At 41.1% G+C, this 14,826-nt stretch overlaps 1 protein-coding gene across 2 annotated transcripts in view; it reads left to right on the top strand.

The window, feature by feature from the left end:
- Positions 1 to 14,826, top strand: part of LOC123969524 (E3 ubiquitin-protein ligase SMURF2) — an 82,674-nt gene that overhangs the window by 64,075 nt on the left and 3,773 nt on the right. The window contains exons 9-19 of one of the 2 annotated variants that reach the window (XM_046047001.1): positions 199 to 283; positions 1,816 to 1,974; positions 3,088 to 3,141; positions 9,429 to 9,642; positions 11,776 to 11,879; positions 11,978 to 12,092; positions 12,384 to 12,562; positions 13,252 to 13,389; positions 13,609 to 13,729; positions 13,895 to 14,096; positions 14,689 to 14,764. In XM_046047001.1, coding sequence (XP_045902957.1) covers positions 199 to 283; positions 1,816 to 1,974; positions 3,088 to 3,141; positions 9,429 to 9,642; positions 11,776 to 11,879; positions 11,978 to 12,092; positions 12,384 to 12,562; positions 13,252 to 13,389; positions 13,609 to 13,729; positions 13,895 to 14,096; positions 14,689 to 14,764 — 1,447 coding nt within the window. Of the gene's footprint in view, positions 1 to 198; positions 284 to 1,815; positions 1,975 to 3,084; positions 3,142 to 9,428; positions 9,643 to 11,775; positions 11,880 to 11,977; positions 12,093 to 12,383; positions 12,563 to 13,251; positions 13,390 to 13,608; positions 13,730 to 13,894; positions 14,097 to 14,688; positions 14,765 to 14,826 lie in introns of both variants that reach the window. The other variant, XM_046047000.1, reaches the window with a different exon arrangement.

Genomic DNA, 14,826 nt, shown 5'->3' with positions numbered 1-14,826 from the left:
CATGTCTCTGCAGTTTGCCTGTCACATAAATTATAAACAGACTTCCCCTTCTCCAAAATACACAAACTCCGTTTCCATGCTTGTACCCACCAGGACTGCACTACAGAACAACATTCTCGACAACCGTTCCAATCTTGTTTCAGTGCTCTTTTTACCTTTTGACTTCAGAATTCCAATCAATTTATCTCTCTGTTTTAGAGCAAAGAACCACTCAGCAGGGGCAGGTCTACTTCCTCCACACACAGACTGGAGTCAGCACCTGGCATGACCCCCGGGTGCCCAGGTAACTCCTTCGTGTTAATATTTTTTCATCTTCATTGTCCACATTTGTATCTATTTGTAGAGCTCTTTATATGGTTGGTTTGATAAATGTTATTAAGAGCTATTAATATGAGCATAATTATCTCAGCAACACATTTTCTTAAACACATAAATACACTGCAGTGCTGACAGCTTGTATTGCTTTAATCCTTATCTAAAACCTGAAATATATTCCCAAAACTGACAGGAGCCAAACTGAACATGACTGGACTGGATCAGACCTAATTTCTCACTTAATTGCTCACAGTTGTGTTCAAAAACTTAGTCTTAGTAGTCAAATTTCAGTCTCATGTCAGGGTCGGCCAGACTAGTGACCCCTGAGTTCGATGTAGAGTTGGAAGAACATTTTTGGACAGATGTTGAGCTGATCACACCACAGGCCAGTGGTTCTGCATTCAATCAAATGCAGAACCAACTCTCAATAGCCCACTAGTAAATTCACCAGAGACTGCAGGCAGTGCTATTGCGTTATGTTTTTGGCCATGCCTCGGTGTGTAGCTGCTGCTCAGCGATGAAGCACATGCATTTAACATCCAACTCACAGCAGCAACCTCTGGGTTTGGTCATTTTGGACGGTGCTGTTAAAATGACCCAGTATGTTGTGATGAGTGCAGCGAGGCATGTGCTTTGTCCCCGAGTGATGTGTCCTCACTTCACACAAGGACAAAGTACTCGCACACAAAGTACAAGTCCTCTTTCGGCTATGGCGTTGTCCCAGATCAGGGCTCCGGTTTCTACTGACAGGAATATCAGTTTACAGGAGAAGAGAAGAATCAAGAAATTAGAGCGGCTACTTTGTCAGAATGATAATGGCGATGTTAATGTTGATGCGTTTGGGTCTGTTGAGAGCTCTGCTCCTGTGTTCTGATTGGCTGATTCCTGTGGACAGGCTGTAGAGGAAATGTCTACTTTACTACTTAATGTAAATGTTTAATGCCAACCCATACTTCATCACTTAGAACAGCACTATCACTAAATATGCCATTGAAAGGATAACCTTTATTTACAGCAATGGCATTCTTCATTCTTCTTGTTGTAGTTTGTTTAAAAGCAATTACCTACTTGCTACTTAGCATTGAGCTTTAGAGAGGCAGCTAACAATCAGTCATACCTAACAACAGCTGTAAAAATGTGAAACCAATATTGCTCCTCAGAAACATCTGAACTCCACAAAGGGCAGTGACTGAAACAACACTGAATCGGCACATAAGGAGTTTGTTAAGCAAGTTAATTATAGAATTATTCTGTTATCACTGTTAGGCGGAAATTATCTCCCATCTAAGGACGGTCAATTATATAGCAGTCCATCATTATCCTAAAGTCCTTAAATTAGTCAAAGTGTGAGGATTAATGTTGTTTGGTCTGCAGGCTTCTTTGTGTTAGCAGTATGCATTTGTAGTTTAATTTAGAATGGAATAATTGAGTAACTTGTAGTGATAATACTTATAGTAATAATTTGTAGTGATTCTTAATGGGGTTATTTTTGTTGTTCAGGGACCTAAGCAATGTGAACTGTGAGGAGCTGGGCCCACTTCCACCAGGCTGGGAAATCAGAAACACAGCCACTGGCCGTGTCTATTTTGTCGACCACAACAATCGAACAACACAGTTCACAGACCCACGGCTATCTGCTAATCTGCATCTAGTACTCAAGTGAGTATATCAATCATTGATGCGTTCGAGCCCCCAGAACTTAAAGACATTACCTTGGCTGTGGTTTAGATTTGTGCTACCAAGGACAAATAAAATTGTGCATTTTTCCCCTGTATTTGTACACACAACTCTTAAACTCTTCCAAAACAGAAGAGCTGCATGCAAATCTGTACTGCTGCTTTGTATAGTTAACAGTCCCCTCTACCTGGAATACTCAAAGTAGTGGTGACAAAAACAGAGATCAACAATAGTTGCAGTGATACAACTCCAACCAAGGTATTATGACTTTAATTAGCTATTTACTCATTAGAAAATACCAGATATAAATAAAAGCAAATGAACTGGAAAAGAAAAACAGGAAGCCTTTTCTCAAGAAAACAAATCCAAGTGTGATGCTTCAAACCACATGGCGTTAATGTTAATGAACTTATTTTGCCCACGTGATGCATCTTTTATATGTTAAGGCTTTTCAACGAGTCCAATATTTTGTCTGTACTCACTGCTGACACACTACTGTACTGCTGGTCTTGGTTTAGTCTCAATTTTAAATTTTCGGCTGAGGACTGTTAGCAGTTTAGTGTATTTAAAAGTAGCTTTACACTCAGACTATCCGTTTTGGAAATGGACATGATGACTCTTGTCTGGGGATGCTGGAAAAACCTGAAGAGAGGGGAAAAACGGTTTGGGAACCTGTGATACACACTGCAGTCATGAATCCACCAGCAATGAATATGTCTGCTGTAAGATGATCACTGATGGCTGTCTTGGCTTCATTCATCATTCGTCCCTCTGTCAATGGTCGTTTCCCGTCTTCTTCCTTTCTGTCTTTCTCACTGACACTGCCATTTTTCTCCGCTGTCTTTATGTCTCCTTCCACTAATTCTTTTCTCTGTCGTTGTGTTTAATCTACCTTAATTCTGTTTCTTTGTGTCCTCCATACTGCTCTGTTTGTGTTTGTACTGTCTGTCCTGTCTCACTGTTTCATTTTTTAAATCCCTTCCCCTGTTGTTTTGAATGCTCCTCTCTGTCATTCACATTCTGTTTAATGCCCTTTCGCCATCTTTGTCTTTTTCTGTCCTTTCCTCCCTTTTCCCCTCCTGTTTTCTCCAGCAGCCCAAGTCCAAATGGTTCCCGTGTGGCCATGGACAGCCAAAACACTAACCTCAGGTAACCCGTCCCACACACACACACACACACACACACACACACACACACACAAAGACACACACACACACACACAAAGACAGACAGACAGACAGACAGACATTTGTGCAGACATACACGTGTGTTCACATACTTGCACTCATCCATGACAAACATGCTTGTAAACAGTGCAATCAGCATGCACAGGTTGCCGGACGTTTCATACATTCATCCCAGCTGTCCGCATAAAGCCATTTCAGCAGCCACACAAACCAAACCACACAAACACACAAACACACATACATACTGTTACACACTCATGAGAGAAAATGCAGACTGTGATCTTTTACACAGGGGAATGTCCAGTCTATGAGTGTTTATGTATATACGTGCATAACCTTCCACAAGGTTGACTTTCATGTGGATGTCATTCAAGTTCAACAAACACTCACACAAACTGTCTGGCTGTCCGTACTGGGGGCTGTCAGTCCATCTTTCAGATTGTTTGTGCTGTCTGTCAGCAGTGTGCCTCCACTGAAGAGCAGCTCGTAGGCATCTTAAGCCAACAGAGAGGCCTGTTGAAATAATACTAAACAGTTGTTAGCCCAGCAGCTGTTAGCTTAGCACCAATTCTTATATCCTCGCCGAACACACATGGGCTAGACACTTAAGCAGCATGTTAGCTCTTCAACTGAGTAATTTAGAGAAAATGACTACTAGCAAAGTCGTGATATTCATGTGGAAGGAACCTGTGAGTAATCTCGATCACTGACATGATCGACCCGATTTTAGGATTGTTCTTTTTGATATTTTAGCTGTCAGTGTGTGAGGTAGGAATCATTAGTACAAGAGGAACATACAGAGATGTGGAGATTTTTCCTGTTTGCTTTTTTAGTACACATTCTTCGTCTTAACCTCTTTCAATAACAGCGGCTGGCACGATAGACATGTTTGGGAAATCAGCATCTGGTCATTTGGTCAAATAGTATCCATATGTGTCAGAACAGCCTCTGGTTGTGAGTTGAAGCTCAGCTATGTTATCCAGTCAGCATCATTAACTGCTTGTCTGACTCCTTATTAGGAGAGATTTGAGGGAATCCAGACAAAGTTTTAGAGCTTTGAGAAGGTCAAAATTAACGAGCTCTAATTTCGAACGCAGCTTTCCGTAATGCACGCTGATTAATGAAAACAAAATTAATACACCCTTTTTGTACAGTTGGTGTCACAGCAGATTTTATACTCTGGCTTTAAGACTATCCGCCAAATCAACCGTATTTCAAATGTACAATATCTCAAAGTAGAACGTGATCTAGGGTCAAATCATTTTTTCAGTTATTTTATTTTAAGAAGTTTAAAATGTTTAATAGGCCAACTGTAAAGTGAAATGAGTTCAAACTCAAATAGGCCTTTTCTCAGCTTTGGTTCTAAAATACAAAATTTTATTAGCCTTGCTAAATGATCTCGACAACACAGACATGATGTTAGATTATTTAGTGGATGGAGGCCACACAACAATCTGTCTACATATATTGTTCATGTGCATACATTTGACAATTTCTTGGAAGTAATAACGTTGTTATACCTTCTGTTCAGGTCTACTAAGGCCTCTGAAAAGAAAAAAAGAAAAATAAAAGGAACCAGTACAACTAGTCAAACCACTGACATAATCTGCTTTTTCTACCTTTTCTTCTCTCCTCTTTCCGACTGTCCTCGGCCATTTGTTTTTATCCTCTCATCTCTACGCCTCCCCCTCTCCTGTTATCTCCTCTGTCCTCACCCATTCTCTCTCTGCCGCTCGCCCTGTTCTGTGCTCCAAAACCTGTTAAAGTTATCAGCCTCTCTGCTGGCTCAATGTCAAGACATCTGTCTTTTATCAGCACCAACATTTAAGAATATTTCACCCTACATCCACGTAAGTCCACCACACACATGCACATGCCATAATGCTGCGCTACATTGACCTGTTTCCATATAGGCGATTGAAGGTGGTGGTGTTTCAATGTCAGGACCAGAGTGCGTGTTACCTCATGCTTGTGTGTGGCTTCAGCAAAAATGCCTCTTTGTTTTTCTTGAGATATCTACAGAGTTGCGTAGATAGTGTTTTGATTTTATTCATTGGAAAGGGCTTGTAAAGGGGGTTGTGCATACTGCAGGGAGAGTGCAAAGGGACATTTATTTTCTTGCATACTGGTAAGAAAAGCATTAAGCTGCTATGCCTCGGTCTCCCTTGGACCACTGGAATATGTTTTCATTATATTTGGGGTGCATCTTTCCCTTTTTAATGTTTCTGTTTCCTGGCAGACAGACAATGAACAAAAGAATAAAATATAGCAGTTGGCAAAAGACAAAACAAAGATGGTCAGTCAAAGAAATTCGACAGCTACAGGGTACAGAGACTTGCTTTGATTAAGTTAGGAGAAAGGCTTGACTTGAAATAAAAAGCTAGTGCAAGCAAGCCGCTCTGTCAGCCTCGACCTGAAAGGAGACCGATCGCTGTAACAATAAAATAATGGTCTGTTTCTATTAGGGCTGGGCAATAAAACAATAATGATAATTACCGCAATACAATTTTCGTCAATAACACTATAATAAATGTTCAATATATTGTCAGTAAATATTTGCTTTAATTCATTTGAATCACAAACTAATTGGCACTTAATTTTTCTATTGAAATATTTATTTTGTTGGAAAAAAAGAGGCCTGAAAAAAGATTAACTAATCATATTTGTTGAAAAAGATAATAGTTTTGAATGTTCTACCTCAGACTTGTGAAGGATCCACTGTTTGACATCAAGTGTTTGTCACATTCTGACCATAAAGAAAAGTTTAACCACATATTTAACCATGTGGTTTCTTCAATTTTCACACACAAATCTGCCTTTAAACTTGAAAGAAATAATGATTTGACATATATCGTGATAATTATCGATATCGAATCATATGAAATGTTTTTATGGTGATAACATTTTTCGCCCTATCGCCCAGCCCTAGTTTTCAGAGGAAACTGGATGCAGAGTTGCCAGACATGATGGTTGACTGAGCTTTGTGGTCTAAGTGCGTCTGATCTTTTATCATTGTACAGCTGTTTCAGTTTCATTCTTCATCAAACTTGCAGACACTGTTGCATTGTTGTTGCTTAAAATACAAAAGCAATGTTGTAGTATCTTTTACAGTATTTTATTTCTCTTTGACCCACAGACCAAAACAACATTTGGTTACCTAGAACTTAACAGTTGTTGATTTACCGTCCATCTCTTAACCCCTTTTTGTTGTTTAGTGAGTGTCTTTTTTTTACCCCCTCGTCTGTGGAAACAGTTTGTGTTCTGTCTGCATGTTGGACACAGCGACATTACTGTGGTCTGCCACACTGTCTCTCACATACTTGGCTTCCTCCCTTGAACCAGCTTATAGTATATGTCTGAAACATTACATCAGTGTTTGCTCAATATATTTTTAGTTGCTGCTGGATTTAGGTTTAGTGAGCATCAGCAGGTATTTTCCCAACCAACAAGTTTTAAATCTTCATGACATTTTATATCAACAATTGCATTGGTGTTTTTAGAAGTGATTGTTAGATATTATATTTGATACATTAGTGTGTGGTGTATTTAACCTGTGAAAGATTGATGCATATATATGCCTTGGTCTGGCTAGTTGTAAGCTTAAAGCCCTACAAAATGAAATTAACTCTTACCAAATCACTTCGGTGGAAAGTGCTTTTTTGCTCCCATAAGCTGTATACAGTTTGATTTCTGCGTGTTCTAGGTTTGTAACTTTTCCATATTTAATTAAATTTTTATATTTTTCAAGGGAACGTGTGCATACAAGTCAAGTCAAAAGCAGACAGTACAGCGGATTGTTTTCTCTAAAGTTTTGCAAAGCTTTCGTTCGTTATTCTCAGTAAGTGTCTGCAGCTGGTTTCCTGTACTTCCTGTATTTTTTGAAACTAGTATAAGGGTGCAGATGTGGTTGTTTGGTAGGTGGGAAGAATGTTAGAGATCACGCATTTACTAGCAAAGTGCACACATGTTGTCCAAGTAAATAATTCTCTGTACACACTTTCTATAGAGTCGGCTGTAGTGTTTGGCTGTCCTCGCTGTCCTCTCCTGCTTTTTAGGCAAGTGTAAAAGTGCACGGCACCAGCTGATACTCAGACCAGATCGACTCATAAAGGGCCCTTTGATTCTCTGGGCTGGGTGGGGGGCAGAGTGGGTGTGTTGGGGTGGCTAGTGTGGTTTTAACACCGCTATACCTACTCAACACTAATTTCAGCCCGCCTGTGCCAACTGACGTGGAAAAGAAAAAAGTACACTTTCTCTTAGACACACACAAACATGCGGCCTTGTGCTCTTGTGCGTGCCCTCTCTCACCTAAACACACACCCAGTCTGCCTCCCTGCAAACACAGAAAGAGGATGGAGGCATGTCATGACTCTGCAGGTTCATGTGCAGGTGACCCAATTCTGGCAAATGTTCACTCCTTCATTTTTTGACTTCTCCAGTTTCTTTTTCTCCTGCTCATTCCACCTTGGAATAACAATAATAAAGTCCTCTGGCTCTCGTATTGAATTTGAAAGTTTATATTTCTCTCCAATCGTCGTATTTCACCCAAGCTGTCACAGCAATACGAACCATTTCTCTCTTTTGGCTTGGGCAGATTTTCAGCTTTGCTGTGCTTGTATTTTCTATATTTACCATCAAATATGCAGAGCTTGTCCCGTTTGGAAACCAGAGACGCTGAACTATGTAGAAACGTATTTTAATTACACTGTCCTCAGAAGGAAAAAAAGAGCTTTATTATATGGTGCTTGAGCCTCTCAGCCAAAAGCAACTCATTCCATTTTGTTTTAAGGCCATCTTTTCTTCCCCTCCTTCCTAAAGTGGTTTTCAGGACTGCTCCACTGCAGTCTTACCCTTTCTTTGACATGCTAGGAGCCAGAGCGCCTGCCAATAAAATAAATAGTAGCGGACTTTGATTATACAGGGATAGACTGGCGAAACACTGCACCCGTTTAGTTTGGAAAGCCCGAATAGATTAGGCCTTTTTCAACCCACTGAACCAGAGAACCCAAGTGTGCAACAAGTCAGAATAAGTAGGTGGCTATGTGCTGCTACCTTAGAATGTCTCTCTTTCCTTTTATATACCATTCAGGTCTCCTTGTGTGGTGTCTTTGTTTTGCCAACAGCAGCCTCGACACTCCACTCCTAGCGGAGGACAGTAGCTTCTTTTAAAGAAGTCCTCTGCTGGCTCAGCGTCTCTTCACAGGAAAATGAGGCTTGCTGTCCTGGTGAAGGGAGAGATGAATTATGTTTTTACGAGGCCCACCCAGGCATCCCACCACCAACACCACAGTGAGGGCTGGAGGAGGGCTGAACTCAAACACTGACCATGGCTCACTTTTGTCAAGATTGTATTTTATAGCTGTCTCATCTTTTTTAGAACACACGACATGGGCTAAGTCTCATCTTGGGACACGACATGGGCTGTGAGCTTCTTTATGCATGAGACAGGAAGTAAAGATGTCTTGCGATGGAAAAGAGTTGAAAACACAGACATAGCTGGAGTAATTTTAGGGGGAATTCAAAAGATTAAAGTCAGAGATGTTAGACTTGAAGAGAAATGTGATGGAGGAGCGCAAAGAGAACACATCAGCTTATCTGTTCAGCTGAGCTAGCCAGAGGCGCCAGCTACTTTTACACCACTCTGCTTTGTATATTTCTTCCCCTCTCCCTTTCTTTTCATCTGTGTGTATTTCTTTCTCTCTGCTTACTCTGGGTTTATCTCCATCTCTTGGTCTGTCCTAATGATGATATTTACCAAACGTCTGGTCAAAGGCTCAGCCTGTCCACAGATCTGGATCAGATTTACACAGGGCTTAGGGCTCTGTTTAGTGCTCTTTGCTTTGAGAGGCGAGAGGAGGGTGAGCGCTAGAGAGGGAATTTCTTACAAAACTCCCCAGTTCAGTGGTTAGAGGATATTTGAGATGGAGGAGCTGGGGAATTCCATACATGACATATCCATCTTTCTTCCATCTTTGTATAAATCTGTTCCCTCCACTGGAGTCAAAGCAGTGCACAAGACGGATGTCAATATCCCAATGATGATGTGACAGTAAACAGCTGTAATGCATCAAATGGAAAGTGGATAAGAGCAGCTCAGGACAAACTGTTTAAATAGTGCTGTTTAAGTGAATGGTTAATCATACTGACATATGACTTTTCTTATCTGCCTATTCAAACCCTGTGGATCTCCCTCCACCACTCCTTGACTGCTCATCGTCCACCTCCCCTTCAACCGTATAATGCCTCCAGTCATCCGCCCCAGGCGAAGGACCAGGGTGGTCCTGGGGTCCCTCAGCAAGTTCTGTCCCCAGCCCAGTTGCCTGAAGAGGCAGAGTGCCTGACGGTGCCCAAATACAAGAGGGACCTGGTGCAGAAGCTGAAGATCCTGCGGCAGGAACTTTCTCAGCAACAACCCCAGGCTGGCCACTGCCGCATCGAGGTCTGCCGTGAGGAGATATTTGAGGTAAATAAATAAATAAAAACTGCACACCTGAATAGAGGGATGACCCTTTCACATACTGATGTATGTACATGTTAACAATGCACTTGTTTAAGTAGCCTAAAGCTCTTGAAAACAGTCATGCTACATAAAAAAAATGCAAGCGGAACACAAACACTACTCTCGTTTATGTTTATAGATTATGACCCATCATGATACTTATCACATTGTCTGAAATGCTCCACTTCAGGAGTGCACACGTTCGTCAAAAAAAAAAGTTTTTGATACTCGTAAACACGACACCCTAAACTTAAATTTCTAACCTGCCATAAAAGGAAACATTTGGTTGACTGTTGAAGGGCATCTGAGCACAGCTGCAGAACACGTGCACATAAACGAATGCATAACAACACAGAATTTAGCATGAATTTGTATAATGTGCATTGCACCATGTGTTTGTAGAATTCATCATCTGGCATTTAAGGCATCACATGCAGACATGCAAACTCTAAAATAGCAGAATGCTCACAAACCCAGATCTGTGCATTTTACTGACATTTTTTCACCCCATTTATGATGTGCACCAGAAAGCCCAGGGCAGCACAGAACGAGTACTCAGAATTGCTTTATGATTTCCAGGGAAAAGCAGAACAGAAAACGCCACAAAAAACAATTTCTCTGTTACTTTTCATCTCCTCCGCAGACTTGTTTTCTTGCTCTCTCAATCATTTGTTCTACCAAGGCGAGGCATTCTTTCTTGATGATTTCAGCAGCTAAATAGATGGAGAGAAATAAAGAGATGGGTGTGGGGGGAGGGTGGGAAGGAGGGCAGCAGTGGCAAGTATTCGGGGCCAGACATAACTTCATGACTACAAGTTGAGCAATGAAAACTATGACTTCATCCTGCTACGACGTGACAGCTGTGGAAGGGGAAAGTTAAGTGTGAAAACCAGCCCTGCAGATCTTCTGGAGGTTTTAATCCAGGAGCCAGCACTACAGTTTATAGCTGGCAGTGTGTTCATGTGACCGTGTGCATGTACTTAGAATGGTTCTAGTCTGATTTCCAATCTACATGTGTTCCGTGCCACAAGGTGACAAATGATTAAGACAAATAAAAAACTCAGTGTATGTTCCATCAGTAATTGAGTGGAGGGTTTTAACACAAATATTTCACAAATATTTTTGCTCATCAACACGTTGGATAAAAAGGAAACACACGGACTACTGAATTAACTGTAACTTGGGGGGGGGATTACAATGAATAGAGGCAAGGGCATATATTATTTATTTTTTAAGCAATACTTAAGTATTAATTGTATTTTAAGCGTGACTCTGCCCCAAACTTGCAGTGTATGCATGGAAATGAGCCCATTCGCAGCCTGAGTATGTCAGTATTCTCAGGAAATCAAGACGAAGGATCTCACACAGTTTTAATTTTGGTTTATTTCTGCAATCTTTGTCCTGCACACCATGAGTGTATCTGAAATTGTGTATTAGTTCTGTAACAATCATAGGGCAGGTTCACACCTAAAGGTCCGGTTCCTGAATCGTACCAGTACAAGGATGATAACATTGTTTACAATTTCCAGCTTGTCCGGTTTGCGTTCACAAAGGTGAAACTTGAACGGTCCAGAAATTGTAAACAAAAGCCACATGGTGAAAATGGAGTACAGTTATTGGTCATACAGTCAGCGAATAATAAAATGAACCCTTCCAAATATTTACATACTACAAGTACTTTGATGTACTGTTGACACTGCTCAACAGTTCGCTGGAGTCCATTTTCGTTATCGCTGAATATTTTGAATGCCTGAGTGTTCTTATGCACCTTCTCTAGTAATTGAGAAATTTGTCCTCTGCTAGTTGACAGTTTGGTAGCAATGAGAGAGCAGTTTTTTTGTCTGTACCAGAGTTCGAGTCTGGCGTACACGCAAATTAACCTCACCAATGGAGTAAAAGCTTCAGGGTTCGATTCGACCGGACTAAACAAGGCTGGTGTGAACCTGCACTTGTAGAAATGTACATGTGTACACAAATAAAAACAAAGCAGCAAACCTCCAAAGTTTATAGGTAATAATGATGTCCTTTCTGTAAAGTTCTGTAAAGCTTGTCTTATTTTCTGTATTATATTAAATTTGCTGTTGGGTTGAATTGTAGGAGTCGTACCGGCAGGTGATGAAGATGCGTCCAAAGGATCTCTGGAAAAGACTGATGATCAAATTCAGAGGAGAAGAGGGACTGGACTATGGCGGGGTAGCAAGGTACTTTGTCACATGTTTAGTTTTCTCTGGCTTTAAATGTCCACAAACATTTTTATGTTATGAGCATTATTTTGTTTGTTTGTTTGTGTGTGTGTTAGGGAATGGCTATACCTGCTGTCCCACGAGATGCTGAACCCCTACTACGGCCTGTTCCAGTACTCCAGAGATGACATCTACACTCTACAGATCAACCCCGACTCTGCTGTCAACCCGGTAGGACAACTTGTGAATCAGACAACACATTTAAAAAAAAATAAAAAAACAACCTGCTCAGCAAAGTGTATAGGGCTACAGCCTCTATCATGTGACATCAGATGAATTTCGTGTGTGAGCGTTTATGCTGATGTTTCATAGAGCAGTGAGCTATCTCCTCCTGGGGAGACCTCTTAGGTACTGGCATTATGGTAAAAACTGGAGCTGTATAATCTGAATATATGAATGTAATATAAAAGCTAACATGAAATGAATGAAGCCTTCATATGAATTCCCCTCTTTAATGTGCAGGAGCACCTGTCGTACTTCCACTTTGTGGGTCGTATCATGGGCATGGCGGTCTTCCACGGCCACTACATCGACGGCGGCTTCACTCTGCCCTTCTACAAACAGCTGCTGGGCAAACCGATCACGCTGGATGATATGGAGTCTGTCGACCCCGACCTCCACAACAGCCTTGTCTGGATCCTGTAAGACTTCTTTTGTTTCTAGGCATCATTTTTTTAAATCCTCTCACTGACAACCCAAAGTTAGAGGAAATGGATATATGTATCAGACATGTGTACACAAAAAGGGACAGAGCACATATTGTATAATAAGGATGGGCACAAAAATGTTTTTGTCCTCAACTTTGTAATGACTGTGGCGCCCTCTGCTGCCACTTTAGCTGAAGACCTCTGATTTAAAAAATGAAAAAAACATGCTTGCGGGTGTAATCCCTTTCTTGCATGTTTTGACACAGTGGTGAGGTATTGTTTAGATTGTTTCAGACATGAGGACGCTGCGACTCTCTTCCCTTCAGACATTATCATAAGTAAGAAGTATTACTGTAGGTCCTATTACAGTAAAACTTAATACTTATGATAATGTCACCCACTGTTATGGCTGTTTGGTAGCATAAATAAAATAAAAATAAAGTATCACTGACCCAGTGAAGATGAAGGATGATAAATGCTCCTTTTTTATGAAAAGAAAATACAGCAAATGAAAACTGAACAGCAGACCAGTTGCCAAAAAGAATCACAATCAAACACGTGTGGTATACTTCGAATATTACTGCTGTTATACTTAGTTGGACCAAAAATAGAAATAATTTCTGCAGAAGCTGAGACGATTCCTGTTACATATATTCACTGTCTAACCTCTTCCTCCTCTTCAGTGACAACGACATCACCGGCGTCCTGGACCACACTTTCTGTGTGGAACACAATGCCTACGGAGAAATCATCCAACATGAGCTCAAACCCAACGGCAAGAGCATGCCCGTTTCAGAGGACACCAAGAAGGAGTATGTCAGGTATGGAGAGGGATGCGCACACACAAAGACAAGGATGTGACAACTAGATGTAGTAAGCAACCAAGTTCAATTTCAGCCCACGCAAGTACCATGTTTTTGCACGACTTTTCAGTGTCATGATGTTGAATCTGTATTTGCAGTCACTCAATTGTTAAATTAATAAACTGACGGACTCCTTCTGTGTTGCTCCCCCTCCCTACTCCCTCATGTTCTGTGCAGGTTGTACGTGAATTGGCGTTTCCTGCATGGCATTGAGGCTCAGTTTCTGGCCCTGCAGAAAGGTTTCAATGAGGTTATTCCTCAACACCTGCTCAAATCCTTCGATGAGAAAGAACTGGAGGTACAAGAGAAAATGGTTTCAAAATAAAAGCGATCCCATTACTTCTTACACAGACACGCCCGCATGTGTATCATTTTTGTTTTTGCAGTCTGGTGATAAAGAATATGTGTTCTTCCATCTTCCAAAATACAATAATTAAGTTTCTATCTGCCTCTCTGCCTTTAGCTGATTGTGTGTGGCCTGGGAAAGATCGACATCACTGACTGGAAGTCCAACACCCGTCTGAAGCATTGCACCCCCGACAGCAACATCGTCAAGTGGTTTTGGAAAGCCGTGGAGTCGTTTGACGAGGAGAGGAGGGCCCGGCTACTGCAGTTTGTCACTGGCTCATCCAGAGTCCCACTGCAAGGCTTCAAGGCTTTACAGGGTACTTATCTGACTGTGTGTGTGTGTTAACCTGTTTCTCAGATAGGTGTCTCTTTCCACTGCTAATAGAGGAGTCACTTTAGAGAGCTGAGGTTCTATCCCTTTTCTGGCTTAGCTTCTGTTCTACTAACTTTCACCGCTCACAGAGGGATTCTTTTGTAATTTTTTTTTTTAGAAACTTTCAAGCCTTATACTGTTTTTCTGTCCATATTCCAAAATAAATGGCTATCTGGTACCATACTTGCTAGTAAAGTTTGAGGAATTTTTAATTTTAACAAAAACAAAAGTTCCCATTAGGCTATGACAACCTTAATGTGGCTATGACTAATGATATATGTAGTGAAATGCAAAGGAAATAATTTACTTTATCTTTGCTTCAATAAAGTGCTCACATTTTTTTCATCTTAGAATATTCCAGGACTATGTTTTAGTTGTGCCAGTGAAAGAAACCCTTTGATAAACGACTTGTCTGGCCATGGCTAATGGAACAGAGGCTGGATTAAAAAGTGGTCAGGACTTTGTTAGCTTAGATGTTGTTGGTGAGTTTGATGCTGAACTGCACCTGATGGATCCTGTTTGTGTTTTGTCTGCAGGTGCTGCAGGGCCCAGACTCTTCACCATTCATCAGATAGATGCTAACACCAACAATCTGCCCAAAGCCCATACCTGGTGTGTACCGCATGTACCTGCAGACATTTTTATCATGATAATGGGGAAAAAACTACCTCTTT

This window comes from Micropterus dolomieu, linkage group LG04 (genome assembly GCF_021292245.1).
Source record: "Micropterus dolomieu isolate WLL.071019.BEF.003 ecotype Adirondacks linkage group LG04, ASM2129224v1, whole genome shotgun sequence".
In the NCBI taxonomy this organism is placed as follows: Eukaryota; Metazoa; Chordata; class Actinopteri; order Centrarchiformes; family Centrarchidae; genus Micropterus; species Micropterus dolomieu.
This window is presented reverse-complemented; position numbering and strand designations above follow the sequence as displayed.